Genomic DNA, 21,028 nt, shown 5'->3' with positions numbered 1-21,028 from the left:
ATCCCAGCATCTAAAGGGAAACCCAAGAGCCTGAAACTCACCCCTAGAGAGAGACCCCAGCAGACAGGAAGTGAGGGTCCCCAGGAGAGAATCGGGGTCCAGGCCTCTGCTATCAGGGGCAAGGAGTGAGGGGCCTCTGGAGAGGAGAGGTCGCACTTTTGGGAGAGTTGGAGGGGCTCCGGGTTCCCCACTATGGAGTATGAGGGGCCCCCGGGGGGGGGGGTGTGGCATCCCAGCTATGTCGGGGGTGAGAGGCCTGGGATGGGGGAGGGTTGAGGTTCCCCACTATGGGGTATGAGGGGCCCGGGGGGGGGTCCGGGTTCCCAGCTATGTAGGGGGGTGAGAGGCCCAGGATGGGGGGGTCCAGGTTCCCCGTTATGGGGGATGAGGGGCCCCGGGAGGGGGGGCGGGTTTCCAGCTATGTGGTGGGGTGAGAGGCCTGGGATGGGGGAGGGTCCGGGTTCCCCACTATGGGGTATGAGGGGCCCCAGGGGAGAGGGGGGTCCGGGTTCCCAGCTATGTGGGGGGAGGTGAGAGGCCCGGGATGGGGGAGGGGTCCGGGTTCCCCACTATGGGGGATGAGGGGTCCAGGAGGGGGGTGGGCTGGGTTCCCTGCTATGGGGGGGGGTGAGGCACCCCAGGAGGGGGGTGTCCCAGCTCGGGGGGGGGAGGGGGTCCGGGTTCCCAGCTATATGGGGGGGGAGAGGCCCGGGATGGGGGAGGGGTCCGGATTCCCCACTATGGGGGATGAGAGGTCCAAGGGGGGGAAGGGTTGGGTTCCTTGCTATGGGGGGGATGAGGCACCCCAGGAGGAGGGTGTCCCAGGTCGGGGGGGGGGGTCCGGGTTCCCAGCTATGTGGTGGGGTGAGAGGCCCGGGATGAGGGAGGGTCCGGATTCCCCACTATGGGGGATGAGGGGCCCTGGGGGGAGGGGTCCGGGTTCCCTGCTATGGGGGGGTGGGTGGGTAAGGGGACCGACCCGACACGCACCCTGGGCTCACCGCTACCCGGACGCATTATGGCGACGCACGCACCCCGTGACCCGGCTCGCTAGGTGCGGACGCGCTGAAGGCGACGAGGGGGGGGAGGCTCGAGCGGGGGGGCCGGGCTGCGCCTGCGCCTGCGCCTGGCGAGCGGGCCTCGCGAAGGCCGGAACCTGGAGCGCAGGGCCGCACGTTCGCAGAGGGAGAGAAGTCGGAGAGGACCGGGGCGGAGGCGGCTCGGCCAATGGAAGTTCGCGGCGGGCGCAGGCGCGGAGGGCAGAAGCGGCGGTAGCTAACGGCTGAGCGGCTCCTTTGGGGGGCGGTGAGTCGGTCCTGCCCGGAGGGGGGGGAAGGGGTGTGCGCCCGTGCCCGTGCCCGTGCCCGTGCCCGTGCCCGTGCCCGTCTCCCCACGGCCGCTTCGTCAGAGAGGGAGGGGGGAGCGCACAGATCCCTGCTGGGGCCACTGGTGGTGGTGGGGGCCCTCGTGAGGGGGGGCAGTGGGGTGTGTGGGGGGCCCCCGAGGGGTGGGGGTCGCTGCGGGGGGGCAGTGGAGAGTGGAGGGCCCCCTGGGGTGGGGGCAGTAGGGGGTGGGGCCCCCTAAGGGTGGGGGGTCTCTGCGGGTGGGGGGCCCCCTAAGAGTGGGGGGCGGGGGCGCTGCTGCACGTGGGGGGTGACGGTGTAAAGCGTTTCACAAAAGCCCGTCCATAATATTAACCTGGGCAGAAGCTTCAAACATCAGTGAAGTGAGAAGCACAATAGCGTTACGAAGAGGTCTGACATATGAGCCGGCAACTGCAGATTAGTCATCTTGGAAAATGCAGCTAATTCTTTGTGGGGGGAAAACTCCTGAGAAAGACATTCAGTGGGAGAAGGAAGTGTGGGATGCTCTAATGCTGGGGATGGCGGGGGAAGGCACGTTGAAAGTGGATGCTAAACTGTCCAGGAATTAACAGTGTGATGTAACAGCATATGTAGAAGCATGATGTCACAGACTGGAAAAAAACTAGTAATACTTGTCACTTACATAATGCTTTTCAGGTGGTGATCTCATTGCATTTTACAAAAGAGGGAGAATCACCTCATTCTCATCATCTCAACAGAAACTGAGTCAGAGAGTGGTTAAGGGACCTGCCTAAGGCTACACAGTAATATTGGTGGCAGAGCCAGAAATAGAATCCAGGTCTCTTGGCTCCCAGTCCGGTATCCTACCCCCTGGATATCACACAGGTCTTGTGCAACTGCATCTGGAATATCGCATTCAGTTCTGGGTGCTACAATACTAGAACAATATTGACACATTGGTAGGAGTTCAGAGAAGAACAACAAAACTAATTGCGGGGTCAGGAAAGATTGAAAAGGTGAAAGATGTGACTTGGTTAAGTGGTGATTAAAGGATTGGGGAGAGACATGATGATATACAGATATTTAAAGGGTTGAAACATGAGGGTGGAGTCAAATTTCACATGATACCAGGGATATAACTAGGGGTAATGAAATTAAAAGAGGCGGGGGGAAGAGGGGAACATATTTTGAATCCAAGCACAGGTTCCTAACAGTGGGATGTGTCAGGCTGTGGAATATTCTCCCTGAGTAAAAGCAGAAGTACTATTGCTTGGGATATTTAAAACTAGAGTGAAAAGACACTAGCAAATACAGTGTGAGAAACAATCACAGTTGGACTCTGGAAGACAGAATGCATGAAATAATAGGTCTCTTTCATCTCTGATTTATATGATGAATTAATTTGTACCAGTTGTTGTTGTTTGCATTTAAATTGCATTTGTGCCTAGAGGCCAAACAGGCTAGGGCCCTGTTGCATCGGCTGATGTACTAATGCATAGTAATTGACAGTCCCTGCCTCAGATTGCTTACAATCTAAAAGACAAGACATAACTGGTGAATGAGACAAAAGTGGGCAGTGGTAGAGGTAAGGGAGATGGTAACAAAATAATTGTGCACAATTTTTATTATCGTTTATTTGTATTACAGCACCTAGGAGCCCCATACGTGCACTAGGACCCCACTGTGCTGGGTGCTGTACAGACACAGAGCAAAAAGGCAGTCCTTGACCCAAAGAACTTACAATTCAAGTATAAGACAACAGATTGATATAGATGGATGGAGTAGTACAAAGAAACAATGAGATAATATTGTCTAAATAGACCACAGAGACTGGATGAGGAAAGGGAGTCTAACACACAGGCAGCAAACATCATGTATGTTCCATGGTTTTGGGAGGTGGAGTGGGTTTAATTAGGAGGGGATAAGCTATAAGGAAAGAAAAGGGAAGGGAACAGGGGAGAAGAGGGTAGGAACGGCAGGAATGGAATGAAGCTGAGTGAAGAGACCGGGTTTGTCTACACTAGAAATGCCACAGCTGCAGTGCTGCAATGTGAACACATACCACAGCCATGGAAGGACTGTAGTAAATTCAACTCTCGGAGAGAGGGTAGTTAGGTCAACAGAAGAATTCTTCCGTTGACCTAACACAGGGGTGCGGGGGGAACCCTTTTTTCTGTCACGGGCCATTGACCCACAATAAATATCAATCACGGGCCACCTGTCTACCCAGGGTGGTGCAGAGGCTTGGGTCTTTCCCCCGCAGCGGGCCGAACCACCGCTCGTGGCCCCTGCCCCGCGGGGGGTGCCATGGGCCAGATGAAATTAACCAACTGGCAGATCCGGCCCGCGGGCCGTAGGTTACCCACCCCTGACCTAACAGTATCTACACAGGGGCTTAGGTTGGCTTAACTACTTCTCACAGGCTATGACATTTTTCACAGCCCTGAACAATGTAGCTAAGCTGACCCAACTTTAATGTAGACCAGGCCTGTGAGGGAAGAAAAGGGTGACACAAACAGCCCTCTGCACTGGGCAGAGTAAGTCAGAATAGTCAATGGTTTTGACATTTGACATGTCCAAATGTCCCTGCTTTGGCTGCTTCTCCTTGTACCATGCAGAGTCTCCGACTGGCTCCCGAGTCCGCTCTGCAACTCACATGGTTGGGGGAGGGCAGGCACTGCTTGGGTCTTAGGACCCCCCAGAGAGAGAGAGGGAGAGAGAGAGAGAGAGAGTGAGTGTGTGTGTGTGTGTGTTGGAGGGGAGCGGGGAGGGGCTTGTCTCTGCTGCACAGTTCTGGGTGTAGGGGAGTGCCAGGATAGGGGTGGCCCTGGCTGGGCTCCATTTTCCTCAGTCTCTATTTTGGGTGCTTCTGGTCCTATCAGGTGGAGTATCTGGCTGGCTCTTAGCAGTTCAGGAGAAGTAATCGCAGCTCACCACTGGCATAGCCACTGTAAACGGTTTATGGCTGGAACAGTATGTTTAAATATATTTAATTCCTTCCCCTCCAGCTTTCCATCCCCTGCTCTCTTTTTTGGAGGGATAGGGGGGCAGGGTTGGGAGGGGACGCAGGTCTGTCCCCCTTTGCTAATCAGGCTTCTTGAAGTCTTGGCTTCAACTGTTATATAATATTGTGTGCTATTAAACAGTTGCCACATTCTGTGTGGTTGGTGGCTTCATTGTTGAATGAAATGATTCCTGACTGATTAGTTTATATACCATTTAAATTTCTAAAGCACGTTGGGATCCTCTGAGACAAAAAAGCCTGCCATATAACTAAGATGATTATTAAGCATATCATGGGGAAAATGCATATGCAATAGCTATGGAAAATAACAGTTTCCAACGTCACAATTAGTAATAGATCCTTGCCTGTGCATTCTGTCCTCAGACACAGAGAGAAACTGACTAGCAAGATAAAGAATGTATAGCCCTCAGTGAGTCAAAAGTCATGTGACCCAAGAGTACATAGCATATGTAAATCCCCAGCAGCTGATTGTTTTCTTCTACTGGAGAGAGAGGAGTTTCATCAGGTGTCTGCCTTATGTCAAGAGTTAAAGAGTACAGATACTAGTAAAAATTTATCATTAGACTTTTTTTCTTTTTGGTATCAGGTGTACTAGGATTTTGCCCTTTCCACAGTTCGTTTGTTTTTTGCTTGGGCTTTAAGAAATAGAAAGAGCAAACAAAAACTAACCTACTGTCTTGAATACAAAGGACAAACTTACAAAGATGGCAACCCCGAGGCTGCCTGAGAATCCTGAATCTGCAGACAGAGGTAAATAACTTGATATATAATATTTATTATTCCAGTTATGGTGGCACGGTTGAAAGACCATAGTTAAGCTTGCATCAGAGATTTTAGTTTAATTATGTATTGGATCTGGGAGAAAATGTTGTTTGAATGGGAAGCTATTTGATCTTTAAAGAGACAGGAAGGATGGTCTTATGGACGTCTTCCCAACCCCTACAAGTGGTTCATATCCAATCTGAGATCTGGCAAAAGTTTAGAGTCAGTTGTTTTATTCAAAACTGTCCTTACATTCCTATAGTCAAAATGCGAAGGATGGCCATACTAAACAGTAGGAGAATGCATTATTACCAACCGGGCCCGACAACTAAGAAACAGCTTGTTCCAGTGGGTAGAGCACAGGGCTGGGAGTTGGAAAACCTTGGTTATTTTTCAGGCTCTGCCACGAACTTCCTATGTGATCTTGGGCAAGTCTCTTAATGGCTCTGTGCCTCAGTTTCCTCATCTGTAAAATGGGACTGATATCCCCTTACTTAACGGAGGAGTTGTGAGAAGTGTATTAATATTTGTGGTAGACAAGGTGGCTGAGGTGGTAATATATTTTATTAATATTGTTATATCTTCAAGACTTTGGTCCACTAAAAGGTATTACTTCATTTGCCTTGTGTCTCTGATATGATCGTTAATATTTCTTGAGGCAGAAGCTAAGTAATGTGTAACTATTTTCTTTGTTTTAATTTTTTAAAATAAGTACTTACAGGTGAATACCAGAATGGTAAATAGTCTGTCATTTAAATAAATAGTAACAGAGAGGGTGAAAACACTTATTGGTCTCTAAATTGTTGTTCAAACTGTAATTAAGGGTATACAGTCAATTTGAAATCTAGTCAGTTTCAAAAAGTTAGGCCTGGTTTACACTTAAACCTTATACCAGTCAGTTAGGGGTGGGTTACTGTTTTTGTTTTGTTTAACTAACTTAAGGGAACCAACATAGGTCATACTGGTATAAGCCCTAGTGTGGACATAATTATAATGTTATAACTGTGCTTATACTAGCATACCTTATGTCTGTTCCCCAAACCAATTTAATCTATATCAGTATAAATACTTCTACACTGGTATAACTGCTTCCACGTTAGGAGGGTTTTGCTGGTTTAACTGTACTGGCAAAAACCCTTAGCTGCACCTGCTCTGGAGTATCCCTGCTAATTTTTGTGGTTTTACAGTCACACTTCACTGTTCTTTAAAAATATTTTTCTCATCCATCTTTCTGTGTGAAAGACTCACACAAACAAACGAAAATGACTGCCTATATGTAGGAAACAATAAAATTGACTAAGCACAAAGTGTTGTCATGCGCAGAGTAAACAAACTAGAAAAACAGATAAATATATTGGTGTTTTTTTCTCTTCAAACCTTTCAGGTATAAATCTAATGTATTAGATATAACAATAGTAAGTAAAACATTTCTTGAGATAATTCTTTCTAAGCCTCACAGAACTCTTGTGAAGTAGAGAAATATCACCAATTTATAGGTGGAGAAACGGAGGCTAAATGTTTTAGCAACTTGTTCAAGTCACACAGCAAATCGATGGCATAGAACTCATTGCTCTTAGTTCTCAGCCGTGTGATTGGTCTGTTGGCTAACACTGCCTATATTTACTGGATTTCCTTGTTTATTTTGTCCTCAGCCCCAAAAGTAGGTGACTTGAAGTTGTTGTAAAGGAGATACTGTGATGTGTGTGTCAGATTATAATCCTGCTAGGACAAACAGTTACAATTCCAAACATACATCTTGCAAACATCTGCTATGGGCTGGATTCTGGTGCCCTTACTCACATTGTTTTCAGTGCGGCTACCTGTGGAGTAAGGTACTAAACTTGAGTGTGTCAGAATCTGGCCCCGTGTGAGTAGTCCTTATGCAAATAGGCCCGTTGATATAAATGTGGTTAATAGTGTGAGTAACCAAGGTTAGATCGACAGGTAGGAATGTCCGTGCCAGGGGGTGTGTATGAAGGTATGTGCTTAGATATACAAGATCTGGCGACTAGTTGTATCATGCGGGCCATAAGAGAATCAGACTGATGACATTCAAAGCAAGAAGATTGTTAACTTTTTGTCTTGTATTAGAATTCCTGAAAATTCTCACAAGGGGAAGCAGATCACAGTTGAAATCAAACTAGTCATTAGTGTCACAGCATAAATTGCTGTCTAGATTAATCTGATTTTGGAGGCTATACAGTGTAAATAATCTAACTTTTCATTGCTTACAGGAAATAAAGTACCATAGTACCTTATGCCTGTGTTTCAACACTGAGGATCTGTAATTTTTGTTATAGTACATCAAAACTTCAATAAGATAATTAATACATGAGCATTTAAATCACTATTATTCAGTGTCTGCTCACAAGATGTAATATAAGTAAGGAACACAATGTGGCTGTTATATAACTTGTGGAATGTACAAATTTTTACAATTTGAGTATTAAAATTCTGGGGGAATGAAAGAAATTTAAAGAGGAACAAGGTGGGTCACAGGACAAAAGAAAGAAGCAGAGGACTACCAGAGCGGGAGATGGTCCAAATGTATTTTTGGAAGCTGTGTGCTTGTCTCCCTCTCTCCTTTTGCACCAAAGTCATGTGCACTAAAGTTATGATTCCATCTTTGAGTTTTTGACATGAACAAACCATTCTTCAGGGATACGATTTAATCAGAGTCCCTTGCTGGACTTACAGATAGCTCCATAAAATTGTTGATTATTCTTGCTATCGTGACATCATAAGTTGCCAGTGAAGTTTGGGTAGGCACTGGACCCACAGGTCAAGTGATATTACCGTAACCCAAAATTCAGCAGTTAAAACATTCTGTGCTACTCCTCACATATTGGAACATTGTTGGGTCTCCCAGTGTCTCCTCCTCCTCCTCCCAGTGTCTCCCTCACCTCTGCCCTTTAGCGTTGCCTGCCTTTAGTCAGATGTGTGTTCAGAAGGCAAAGCTGCTACAGCAACTACGTTCTGTCACAATTTGTTTGACAGCTTTGCCCATCGGTCCTGAGCTCTTTGAGGACCAGAGTGGCATCCTTTCAACTCTGTTGTGTGCTTGGCTGTTGTATTCCAGCAGGATAAATTTAAGCGTGGAGGATGATGATGATGATTATTGCATAGAATAAATTGTAGGCATCATAATGACGGTTGTATTCATCTCTTGGTCATCTCTGGTTTCATGGAAAACATAAAAGCGCTGAAAAAAATCACTTTCTGCCTGTTATTTACCGACCAGATTCAGAGAAAGGCCTGACAGGTGTAGATGTGATCAAGGACAAGTAATTCCCTTTATGCCCATGACAAGCATGCGTGTTGTGTAGTGGGTGTCAGGTTCTAGAACCTTGCTCAAAGATGTGGAGCTATTTAGATGACTCATCCTAGCAGTCAGACCAGGTGGATCCTGTTCACTCTAACTCAGTTTATAAAAGGTTTAGGTTAAATATCCCTCTGAGGCTAAGGCGGGGTGGGCAAACTTTTTGGCGCGAGGGCCACATCTGGGTATGGAAATTGTATGGCGGGCGATGAATGCTCATGAAATTGGGGTTGGAGTGCAGGAGGGGGTGAGGGCTCTGGAGTGGGGCCAGTAATGAGGAGTTCAGGGTGTGGGAGGGGGTTGAGGTGTGTGGGGGGGTGTGAGGGCTCCAGCTGGAGGTGCAGGCTCTGGGTTGGGGCTGGGGATAAGGGATTTGGGGTGTAAGAGGGTGCTCCAAGCTAGGACCGAGGGGTTCAGAGGGCAGGAGGGGGATCAGGGCTGGAGCAGGGGGTTGAGGGTGGGTGGGTGAGGGCTCTGGGGTGGGGCCAGAAATGAGGAGCTCAGGGTGCGGGAGAGGGCTGCAGGCTGGGGCAGGGGGTTGGGGTGTTGGGGGAGGTGACAGCTCAGTCTGAGGGTGCAGGCTCTGGGGTGGGGCTGGGGATGAGGGGTTTGGGGTGCAGGAGGGTGCTCTGGGCTGGGATCCAGGGTTTTGGAGGGTGGGAGGAGAATCAGAGATGGGGCAGGGGGTTGGGGCACTGGAGAGGTTCAGGGGTGCAGGCTCTGGGCTCCGCTTACCTCAAGCAGCTCCCAGAAGCAGCGGTTCCCAGCCAATGGGAGCTGCGGGGGCGGCACGCGGAGCTCCCTGGCTGCCCCTAAACGTAGGAGGCAGGGGTAGGGGAGGGGGTCATGCCGCTGCTGCTTCCGGGAGCTGTGCGGAGCTGCGGCACGTGTGCGCGGAGCAGCCCCGAACCCGCTTCCAAGTAGGAGCTCAAAGGCCAGATTAAATTAGCTGGCGGGCCGGATGTGACCCACTAGCCATAGTTTGCTCACTCCTGGGCTAAGGGAACTAGGGACATAGGGTTCGCCATAGGAACAGTTGAGCTTGGGATGTTTAAGTCAACAATAAAGGAAACTCCAGGGCTGGCATGAGTTTGGATCCTATGCAGCACATGTGTATTGTGGTAGGAGCAGGCTGTTAGGGCCACTTGCTTATGTTTGCCCGAAGAAGTTTTTTAAAGAGCTATACAATGTTTATGCTAAACAGTGAAGAATTCTACAATGCTTACGGGACTGCATTGGTATCTTTTGGTAAATCAGACGAGTTGTCTTTTGTACTTAGAATAATAGGAATCATTTCTGCTTCTCTTAACCTTTGAATGCCCCTGGGCAGCACTTTGAGACATGGCGAATAGGCAGCTAATGCCTTATGTGTTGTTTACAATAATATATTCATTGATGTGTATGGAAAGGGACATACAAATGAAAGCCTGGGCCGTTTTTACAAAGATGGAATTTTTCACTAACTATACTTTATTTTGGTGTATTTTTTTTAAAAAAATATGCCGAATAAAGCATGCATATAAAAGTATCTTATTTATAAAGCACCACCCCAGCCATGGCACCCACAACACTACAGATTATTAAAATACAACCATATACTAATGATTCAAATATCATAAATACACAATATAAAAGTATTTCAGTGATACCTGATCATTTGGGAATGGGGAAGAGAGGCTGGGGAAGGCTGGAGTTGCTTTCAGAGGAAACAGTAGTAAAATACCTTTTTTTTTAAAAGAGGAGTCTTTTCAAGGTGAAATTGGAGATGGATCAGAAGAGGTGGCAAATTCCACCCCCTAAAGCTCACAGCAGCCAAACCTTGGTTACCTGCATACCTCAGATGACCTAGTGGCAACATTGAAAGATGGCTGGCGCCTGGGGTGGGTTACCCACCAGTATGGTGCCTATGGGGTCATCCTTGATCTGTGTACCCTAACTTACAAGAATCACCTCAGATGTATTTTTCTGCCTTGTTTACGTGTTTTCTTCTTTCCACTTAGAAGGTGACAGCTCTGTCGTCACTGTAGAAGAGGATCCTAACAGCGAGCTAATGAATGCGGACATATGTATCCATGCGTGGCCCTGTTCCTATTATGTAGACACTGAGAAACGATGGGTCTCTGGCAGACTCTCACTGACTCCTGTTGTGGTCAGATTTACAGCTGACAAGACCAGAGAGCTTCTGGTCAGCTTCCATCTTTCCAGCATCAGTGAGATCAAGAAGGAGTCCTCCAGTTTAATATTCAGCTCCCTCACAATTCTGGAGAAGGAGAACACCAAGCACTGGTTCAGTTCCCTCCAGCCCAATAGAAATGTGGTCTTCAACATCCTTGAGCACTTCTGGAGGGAGCAGCTGCTGTCATGTCCAGGGGCTGGAGCTCAGGCAGATTCTCTGCAGATGACGAAAGGGAAAGAACTGACTGGTTTACTGTCTGCATCCCAGAAACGTATGGAGGATACAACAAAGGTGCTCCACTATCAGGGTGAACAGTTTGATAACATCATGAAAGGACTGAACAAGATTGACTCTGAAATGGATGTAGCAGACAGGTACAGTAGCATAACTGGAGCTGAACAGTAATTGATAGTTTATATTGAATTTGTCTGAAACCTTATTGTAAGATTTTCACATTCAGTACTCACGTGACTCCCTTCCATGCACCTTTTTTCAAGTTGCAATGCTTTATTCTTCCAGTTTTGTGTTAATTAGGGAGTGCTGAGTATGTCAGATGGCCTGGTGATTTTGTGATGTCAATAATCCTCTCCTAGGGCTAGGATGAGAACACACCAAACTAATTTTCACGTGGGGTAAATTTTACCTCCTCCTCCGTGCATGTGAAGAGCCCCTGCTATGGTTTTACTCTGTAAGGGAGGGGTCTGTTCAGCAGCTGCGTAACCACGGCACTGAGCTCAGCTCTCCTCCTTGTGCTTTAGTGTGTACGGCAGGGATGGGCAAACTTTTTGGCCCAAGGGCCACATCGGGGTTGAGAAACTGTATGGAGGGCCTGGTAGGGAAGGCTGTGCCTCCCCAAACAGCCTGGTCCCTGTCCCCTATCTGCCCCCTCCCACTTCCCGCCCCCCCTCAGAACCCCTGACCCATCCAACCCCCCCCCCCCCGCCCTCCTTGTCCCCTGACCGCCCCGATCCATACCCCTGCCCTGACAGGCCCCCTGGCACTCCCACGCCTATCCAACCATTCCTGTTCCCCAGAACCTCTGCCCCATCCAGCTCCCCCGTCCCCTGACTGCCCCCCGGGACCTTCTGCCCCTTACCATGCAGCTCAGAGCAACAGGAGCTCGCAGCCCCGCCGCCTGGCCGGAGCCAGCCACACCACCACGATTCTGCAGGAGCGGCGGGCCAGAGCGCTGGCAGCAGGGCAAGCTGAGGCTGTGGGGGAGAGAGGGGGGCAGCAGGGGAGGGGCTGGGAGCTAGCCTCCCTAGCCAGGAGCTCAGGGGCCAGGCAGGACGGGTCTCGCGCGGGCCGTAGTTTGCCCGCCTCTGGTATATGGGGCAGAGCTGGAAAATCCACTGCTAGATGGATCTTTTCACTGCAGAGGGGACATGTGAGAGCTCTGCATGTCCTTCCCCCTCCATGTACACGTATTGAGCACGCAGCCTTCAATTTTGGATGGGGGAATTTTGGCCTTAGTGCAGCTGTAGTTGGGAAAATGACTGTAGAAATGGCACCTCCGTGTTCTACATGTGTTTTCAAATTGTGCAACCACTTGCTTTTCACTACATATGCTCACTACTGTTAGATGCCAGAAGAATCAATACAGCTGTGGAAGAAGGAGCTGCTGGGTTCTGTTTTGTCTTGCGCCACGTTGATCAAAATGTCAGCTAAATTGTATCTGCAGAAAGTACTTTTCTTATAAGGAACAGAAAACCTATGTTGGTTCTTTTTTCTTTTGTTTTCAGATCCAAAACTGCATGTGCTTCCTCTTAGAACATTTAAGACAAACCTTTCATATGAGTTACACACTTAAAGCCATATTTAGGACCCTAAAATAAGTGGCCTGTTTTTCAGAGATGCTGAATTTCCACATCTCACATTGAAGTCAGTGAGAGTAGCGGTTGCTCAGCACCTAAATTTGAACATTTTGTCTTTTATAAGGCTTCTAACAATTACTGAGACGGAAGGCAAATGTAATCTGTTTGTAAGAGGTTGGATGCTGCAAGTAGAATCCAGCAGTGGCATGAAGTAGACTTGTAGAGCTAAGTATATTGTAATGTGTTAGAGATCTACAGCTGAAAGCTTCCTTCTGGAATCTGGGACAGTTGCATAAAGACACAGATATAATGAAGTTCAGACTAATTTCTTTTGGAAGAAGTTTCTATTTTCCAGTGGGTATAACATCTATGAGCAAGTGTTTGTTGATTTCACAGTGATTCTGATTATATTTTCTACATCCTTTAATGAAAAGCCAAGGAAATTGAAAACTTCAGTAGCAGCTTTTAAAGTTCTCTGTCAATAAATAATGATTCAGAAAGTCAATATTCATTGTTTTTTAGGAAGAGACATTTGTTTTAGATTAAGATACATGGGGACATATTGTTTGTCTTCATGAAACTGAAGAAAGTTAGATGCTTTGATTTACAGATGGGTAGAATAAAGGAAGACATTGAACAAATGCTAATTGAATTTCTGTTTATCTACTGCATCTAGGGATTAGCTGACATGCAAACAGCCTAAAACTGTACCTAGAAATCATTAGCTTTCTGAGGTGTTTTGACTTTGCACTTTTCTTGTTTGGGTTTTCAATTTATTTTTCAAACAGCTGATGGTGACAGCTTTCTCCTCCTAAGCTGAAGTCACATATGTTGTACAGGGGGGAAAAAAACCAAATTCATAGCACTTGAACACCGATCAATTTACTTTATTGTAACTATTGTGCCAAAGTCGTACGTTAATTAGCATAGATCAGGGAAATAGTCACATTAAACTCTTCACCCAGTGTCTTCTTTTGCAACTTTCTATAGTGTGTGTGTGTGTGTGTAAAAAGTATCTATGTCTGTAATCTTCTTTCCCATGATATTTTTCAGTGTTGTGCAGGAGTCCTTAATGTGTGTGTTTCATTAACCCCTTAATTATTTTTTAGCCAACTTGATTAATAGGCTGCATGAGCAGCATCAGCTTTGTGGTGGTGCCCTTGTGCAAGAGCAGTAATTGATGTCTAATGCCATAATTAATGTCCAACACAGACCACTTTGGAGACTGGTCAACATGGCAAGTGGCTCACCTGAGTTTCCTACAGGTGGAGTTGACCATCTGCACCAGTGTCTCCTTCTGGGAAGAAGAGCCAGCCAATAGCTCAACTTCTCATGCACTGAAATTATTATGTGCATAGGGTGAAATTCACCTCTGTGCAGAGGGCCAGCACACAAGTCCTTTGCACCACTAATATCCTACATGAGCCTTTAAGTTAGTTCCCAATTTTGTGGGACTTAAGTGGTACCTAGATCTTGTGCTGGCCTCCTATGCAGAGGGCAGAATTTAATCTTAGTGACTTCATTGCATTAAAAAAAAGGAAAGAAAGACAGCAAATGACGCTCCATTAAATACCACAATAATAGATGCCTTATTAAAACCTGAAATCAGTAGAATGGCAATAGAATAAATTACCCCTGAATAGAAAATAATTCCTTTTAACTGCGCATGAAGCATTTGGCTTCCAGCAGTATAATACAGTCTTGGGTCTATTTTTATACTTGAGAGTTATTTTACATTTCTAGCTGGTTGATATTTGTGTAGTATGATTTCTTTTCAATAAAGGCTTGGGAAGCATGGCTTTATAGAACCTTGTTAATTACCTGCCAAATGCTATTTTGTATATTTTTGTCATGATCTTACAATTAGATATCCCAGAGGACCACAAAGTATTATACCAGCATTTACTCACTGCACTAGTTTGCAGTACCAAATGTTTTATAGTTAAGGCTGAGGCAAAATTTCTCTTCTAAGCCTGGGTAGAATTCCCAAATTAACATTCTGAAGTTTGGCAGAGTTTTGCTGCTGAATCAGACCCAGAATTATTAGAATAATTAGAATGAGAACCTCGGTGTGCACAGGAGAGACACTCACACTTAGGAAAGGCCCCTTAACCTTGTAATGTTTTTATTAGCACAATTAGCAAAATCACAGATTCTCCAACCTAGCAAAGTAGGTAGAGGTAATACAGGACAGTCAAGATATCCAGTATCTAAGTAGCCGTATACTCTCACCATCCATTGTGGAGACCTAGAACAGGTGAGACAGGTGATCCATGAGTGGTCCTATATCTGGCTTGCCAAGAAGATTGCGATGGCATAGGCCATGTGGTTAGCCCTGTTATAGGGTTTTATGGCCTCCATGAATATTCATAAGGATGTCCAGCCTTCTCTGTCCAAAACCGAACTTCCTCGTGCTAATAGTGTTGGGGTGCTTTCTTCCCATAGGTTATTATTTCATTTACCTCAAGCTGATTACAATATGTGCCAGTTGGTTATCATGCCATTCTTGCAGTGGAACATCTGCTGACGCTCTCATCCTAAAATATCCAAAGCTAGCAATAACAGGCAACAGCAGCAATTTCACCATACTTGTCTGTTACAGCTTTCTATCTTGTGATACCTTGTGATCTAAAGTTACGTGCAGGGATGGTCGTACCCAGTTCCTGTAGCGCCGGGGCTCAAGGCTGCATAGAGCCAGCTCCTGTGCTGTGATCATCTCCCTGGGGGAGGGGGATGTTCCACCTTGTAACAGGAAGGCCTTCCCAGCTGCTGACTGCCAGAAAGTTGCAGGTCAGCAGGGGACAGGTCCTGCCCTAGGGTGCACGGAGACCTGTATCTCGGAGATGGAAGTTGGGGTCCTGACGACCGCTGTGGTGGTAGCTGGAAACAAGCCCAACCTGAGTGAAGGGGGGGAATTGATTTTGCTGGCCAGTGAAGGGTCTGTTATAGTTGGTAGTTGTGAGCCCACAACTGGATCAGGGTCACCTTTCCATTTGCGGGACACAGGAGAGTGTCTGCCCCAGAGAGGAGCCCAGAGAAGGAAGGCCAGATGGAAGGTGAGGGGGAACAGGAGGGTTTGCCCACCTTTTTAGGGAGGCTTTTCCGCCAGAGGAGGGTGAAGGATCTGCATCTGAAATGCAAGACCCCTCACCTGTGGATCAGATTTTAAGGGAAAACTGGGGGACAGATCTCCTGGAGGGGAGAGTCCTCCCAGCTGATCTTTTGGGAACAGAAAGTGGGTTGTCCGAGGGGATTTTACCAATCCAAAGCACTCCATTGAAAGATGCTGTTCCTGCTATGCTTGTAAAAGATAAAATTCTCTCTTCCAGGCAGGAGAAAGAAAAACTTTGCATTTGGGAAGCTTCACAAGCGGGTGGGGCCCAACACAAAGAAATCCCAGAGGGAGGGGCCGAGGGCAGGCATGGTTACAGTGCACCCTTGCCTTGCCAAAACCTCAAACACTTGCCTAAATTGAGAGCCTTCTCCTGAGAGGCAGGAGAATCTGTGTCTGAGCCCCTACTATGGTACACAAAGAGATTGGAAAATACAATGGAGACTGGGCAAGCCAGGCTATGTGAACGGAGTCTGTCCGTCATAAATTGGCTGTTAATCTTGTGTCTTGCTACTTCATCTATGGGTCAAGACAAAGGAGTTGAGACTAATAACAAACCCTTTAAAGGTGTGTAACATACCTGATTTGCGGAAAAAACTTTTGTACATGCTAGGGATGGTAGAAGTACACTGTGAAATCAGTCAAGAGATCAGTGTGTTAATCAGTTTTCCCCTTTTTTAAGAAACAAATGTAAATATTACATACAAAAAGTGTAACCTTTATATTACACTAACAACTTTAAATGCTCAAAACTCAGCATAACCTTATTTTGTGGAGTGCTTTGGATTATTACCGTATATACTCAATCATAAGCTGGTTTGTTTATAAGCTGACCCCCACCCCGAAGATGGATAAGTAAAAATGGAAAATTTTTATGACCCATTCATAAGCCGACCTGTAATTCAGGGGTCAGCAAACTTTGGCTCTTGGGCCATCAGGATAAGCCACTGGCGGCCGAGATGGTTTGTTTACCTCGAGCGTGTGCAAGCACGGAGGTAAACAAAGTGTCCCGGCACGCCAGCTGCTTACCCTGACAGGCCGGAGCAGCAACTGGTGGGGAAATTTTTTTGCTGGGGAGAAGCTGGAGGTCAGGAGAGTAACCCCTGTGAGCACTCCCCACATGACCCCATCCCTAGCCCGGGACCCTCACACTCCCCCCATCCCATCCCTTCCCACCTTATCTGGGGAGGGCCAGGGGAGGATGTCTCTGGCCTGGCTGGAGCTGCTTTGGCAGGCTGGGCAGCGCGGCCACAGCCTGCTCCGGCGGGCCACGCCAGGCTGCACGGCCGCAGCATGTTCCAGCGGGCCGGGCGGCGCTGCCATAGCCTGCTCTGGGGGGGCGGGGCCGAATGGCGCAGCTGCAGCCTGCCAGCCCCGGAGCTGCAACCCTCAATATGTGCCAATTGGTTATCATGCCAGCCCCGGAGCTGCGGCTGCTTTGGTGGCTGCGGGGAGAGCAGCATGGCCAGAAGCAGAGAGACTCTGGCCCCGCCTCTTTCCCTTCTGGCTCTGCTGGATGTGCTGACTCTCCTTGCCCCCACTGTTGGGGGAGGGAAGGGGGGGGCTGTGTCTCACCTCTCCCCCTCTCTATACCCGTTCATAAGCCTACCCCCTTCTCTGGTGCTTCCCTTTTTTACTAAAAAAATTTGGCTTATGAACGAGTATATACGGTATGTTAAATGTACTGTGTATTTTAATATACAAAAAGAAAAGGAATACTTGTGGCACCTTAGACTAACACGGCTGTTACTCTGAAACCTTTTAATATACAGTGTGCCAAATCCTACCCTCATGTACATGCGCACCTCCAGTTGCCTTCAAAATTGCATGGATATGTCAATGAGCAAAATTGAGTCTGGTGTGACTGAATCTTCAAAGACAAAAACAGACTTATCCAGTTTTATAAATCTGTTGATATAATGTCATTGGTGTGCAAGACGCTTTAGAGACACATGACACAAGTTCCCTGCCCTTGTGGGTTTACAACCAAAGACCCTGAACCTGCAATTTGATGCACATCCTGTGAGCTCAATGGAAGTCAAGGACAGTTGGCAAGATCATTCAGAGGGTCTGTGCAATTGCAAAATCTTGTCATCAGTCAGACTGATAACACAACCAAAATGTCACGGCCTCATGGTGGGTAAGGAAGTGGAGAGAAGGATAAACCTCAGTTAAAAACAAAATGGAGAATACTATCATAGTGTGTTTCGTATAGAAACCGGACCCTGTGGCTTCGGAGCCGCATGGGGCTCTTCAGAAGTTAATATGCGGCACCGACTCTGGGGCTGGAGCTACAGGTGTCAACTTGCCAGTGTGCCGGGGAGTGCTCACTGCTCAACCCATGGCTCTGCCACAGGCCCTGCCCCCACTGCACCGCTTCCCGCCCCCTCCCCCTGAGCCTGCCATGCCCTCACTCCTCCCCCTCCCCCCCAGAGCGTGCTGCATGCCAGCGAACAGCTGATCAAGAGGAGCGGGGAGGGAGGGGGAGGGCTGATCGGGTGAGTGGGAGGTGCTGGGGGCAGGGGAGCTGATGGGGGGCTGCTGACGTGTTACTGTGGCTCTTTGGCAATGTACGTTGGTAAATTCTGGCTCCTTCTCAGGCTCAGGTTGGCCACTCCTGCTTTTAATGCTTTAAAAGATTGTTTTAAACTGACTCCAGGGCCGTGGTTCTCAACCTATTTACTATTGTGGACCGCATACAATACAACCTCTATGGCCCTGAAGATGTCACATGGGCGGCAGCTTTGTGCTGACTGGGCCGCACGTTGAGAGCCACTGCTTCAGGGTATTGATGCCCTATGGTGCTGCTTTGGCCTGGGAAGATGGTGCACGCTTCCAGGGTGTGGTTTTCAGAGCTTCTCTGTGCATGAAACTGCAGTTGAACTTCATGGCTGCAGAATGGGACCCTAAAGCAGCACTAGTGTGACACTTTAGAATTCTGCTTTAAAAGTTTCCGCTCCATCACTCTCAACCTCTCGCTTTTCGGAGTAATACAGGATCTCCGTAGTCTGCTCCAGAGCCATTACTCCTCTTGCCTGCTGTTGACATAAATATTTTATATTCATATTGTAGTTGGGAGTAGGCTCTTGAAGCAGTTTATTCGGCCTTCCTCTTTTATTATAAATGCACTGGCTTGTTCCCAGTTTGATTTCTTTTTGGCCTGTCTTAATTTTATTTTTCAAAGCAGATGGATTTCTTTTAGCAGGCTTGTTTGAACCTTGTACAGAACTTTGATGGCTTGTGAACAAAGTGTATTTGGTTATAGCTTCCTTTTGAGATTAAATTCTGTGTTTGCAGCCAAACTAAACAGGATCTTGACGTCTCAAAATCTCCTGTAGAACAGCTTTAATATTCATATAATTACTTATTTGCAAGATAGTGCCAACATGATGCATCATTGCATTGGATAGTACCTTTCTAGGACATGGAAAATACAAACATGATTAAGCCAAACACACTTCCAACAAATGCCAATAAACCAGCAAAACTCGTATTAGGGGCCTTATTGTGCCAAGATGTCTCAATGAGCTTTTACAGAAGTAAAATCCTGGCATTTATTGTGCGAGGCTGTTTGTTTTAAGTTGTCTTATCTTTATCTTCTAAAGCCATTTCTAACGAAGCTAGAAAGTGAAAATCGCATTACTAACTAAGCGTCTATTACTAGGTAACAGCCAAAGTAAAACAGTTCTAATGTAAAGATGCCGATTCTGCTTTTGGTTGACCTGCAGACGTTTCAGTTTGGTCTGGGGGGTGGGGGCGGGGAGATGGATGCACCGGGCCCCTCATTAGAGAGGGCACCAGACCAAGTGGCATCACAGTCTGGTTCACAGGGTCGCAGCACCACTCAGGTTTGACCTGGCGACCCTGAGTCATGCTGTGACCCCATGAACCAGATTGCAACACCCAGAGCAGGAAGCTGGGCTAGCCCCAGCAGAGTGAATGCGGGATCAGCTTGCTCTCCAACCTTCCCCCACCCACTTTGGGCCTCCCCTTAGTGGCCATTTTTTGGGAAGGGTGTGGGGGGGCCTCAGTTCATATTTTGCTCCTAGCCCCCCAAATCCTCTGTGTCGCATTGCTTCTAACACTGACAGAAAACACCCAAGGGACATCATCCCTCATATTCCCTCCACCAGTAAGTCCCAGATTTGTGCACACAGCACAGTGTGTCCTCAGTGCCTAGGTAACAAATAATTAACTTGAACATCTGGCACATATTCATGGTGAAAATAGGGGACTTGATTCCCAGTTTTGGTTCCCCGCTCTGACCTAGACTTGCTTGAATGAGCCACTTATTTCCCTTGTTTTAACAGTGGGGTGCCGTGGTTTCTCCCTCCTATTTCTAAAGTGCTTTGAGATCTCTGGATGCAATATGCTTTAGAAATGCAAAGTGGGTTTTTTTAAAATGATTATAGGAATGAAGAGTTCATTTTCAAGTGTTTGTTCTTATTCAAGAAAGATAATTTGTTCAGAGGTAGGAGGATGGTGGGGATTTCCTGCTGGATTTCACTCTTTTTATATCCTCTCTTCCCCATTAGGTTGTTGACAGAACTTGAATCACCTTCTTGGTGGCCATTCCGTGGCAAATTCTGGAAGGGGCCATTGGAAGCAAAGCCAAAGGAAGAAGCCACGATTTCAGGGTCGAAGAACCAGGAAGGAGTCATAATCAGAATTCCAGTTATCATCACCAACAGAACAAATTCTAATGTCATGCCAGGAAAATTCACAATTCTGGTTTCTGGCCTGGAAATCAGTGACTCCAATTCTCAGGTCATTCACCGGTTTGAATTGAAAGATGTAGATGATGTCAAAGTTCATACACCATATGAGATCAGCATCCGTCAGAGGTTTATTGGGAAGCCAGACACCTCTTATCGGCTGTTATCAGCAAAGATGCCAGAAGTAATCCCAGTCTTGGAGATGCAGTTTAGCAAGAAAATACAGTTTTTGGAAGATGCATTGGGATTTGTCGGTGCAAGGAAATCTCCTCAGGCAGATCTGGGCAATTCCATTTGGCAAGCAGGTAAATGACAGAAATGAAGCGATCAGTCACGAAGCTGGTTCATTAGTAGCAACTGTTCTTCAACAGTTCACAAAATTTGGAAGAAAACTGCAGATTTTACAGTGCAAATCCTCTTCCTTGCCTTAATAATCTAATGGTGATGAGACCACGCAAATGATTAAAGGAAACCTTTGACAGTAAGAGAGCAATATTAGCTATCATCACTAGTGACAGGTACCTATATATGAGAGCCAGGGTGGGGATGGAGAGATGGGATGAGCATTTACCTACCAGCTTGAATATAATTTTGCCAGGGTTTGGCTGTACATCACAAGGCCTACTTTTTCAAGAGCAATCAGTAACTATGGGTACTTTGATTCTCTCCCTCTTCCCCCTCCCACAAGAGCCCAACTTGAGACATCTTAAAGGGGCCTGATTTTCAGATAGTGCTGAGCACTCTTTCAAGTTGGGCACTCAGAAGCTGAGTTACCCAAAC

At 47.1% G+C, this 21,028-nt stretch overlaps 2 protein-coding genes across 9 annotated transcripts in view; one reads left to right on the top strand and one right to left on the bottom strand.

The window, feature by feature from the left end:
• Nucleotides 1–1,052, bottom strand: part of JMJD4 (jumonji domain containing 4) — a 28,817-nt gene extending 27,765 nt beyond the window's left edge. For 4 of the 7 annotated variants that reach the window (XR_013344979.1, XR_013344981.1, XM_077808471.1 and 1 more), the window contains exon 1: nucleotides 991–1,052. The gene's annotated coding sequence lies outside the window, so the exon portion shown is untranslated. Of the gene's footprint in view, nucleotides 1–41; nucleotides 125–990 lie in introns of those variants that run through there. The other 3 variants (XM_077808472.1, XM_077808473.1, XM_077808474.1) reach the window with 3 other exon arrangements.
• Nucleotides 1,053–1,171: 119 nt separating this feature from the next.
• SNAP47 (synaptosome associated protein 47) overlaps nucleotides 1,172–21,028 on the top strand; it is a 34,455-nt gene continuing 14,598 nt past the window's right edge. Inside the window, exons 1-4 of one of the 2 annotated variants that reach the window (XM_077808468.1) lie at nucleotides 1,196–1,305; nucleotides 4,937–5,100; nucleotides 10,432–10,981; nucleotides 20,069–20,553. In XM_077808468.1, coding sequence (XP_077664594.1) covers nucleotides 5,055–5,100; nucleotides 10,432–10,981; nucleotides 20,069–20,553 — 1,081 coding nt within the window. In that variant the 5' untranslated portion in view covers nucleotides 1,196–1,305; nucleotides 4,937–5,054. Of the gene's footprint in view, nucleotides 1,306–4,936; nucleotides 5,101–10,431; nucleotides 10,982–20,068; nucleotides 20,554–21,028 lie in introns of both variants that reach the window. The other variant, XM_077808469.1, reaches the window with a different exon arrangement.

The sequence above is a fragment of the Eretmochelys imbricata genome, chromosome 2 (genome assembly GCF_965152235.1).
Source record: "Eretmochelys imbricata isolate rEreImb1 chromosome 2, rEreImb1.hap1, whole genome shotgun sequence".
Lineage (NCBI taxonomy): Eukaryota > Metazoa > Chordata > Testudines > Cheloniidae > Eretmochelys > Eretmochelys imbricata.
Note: the sequence above shows the minus strand (reverse complement) of the source record. Positions and strands in the feature narration are given on the sequence as shown.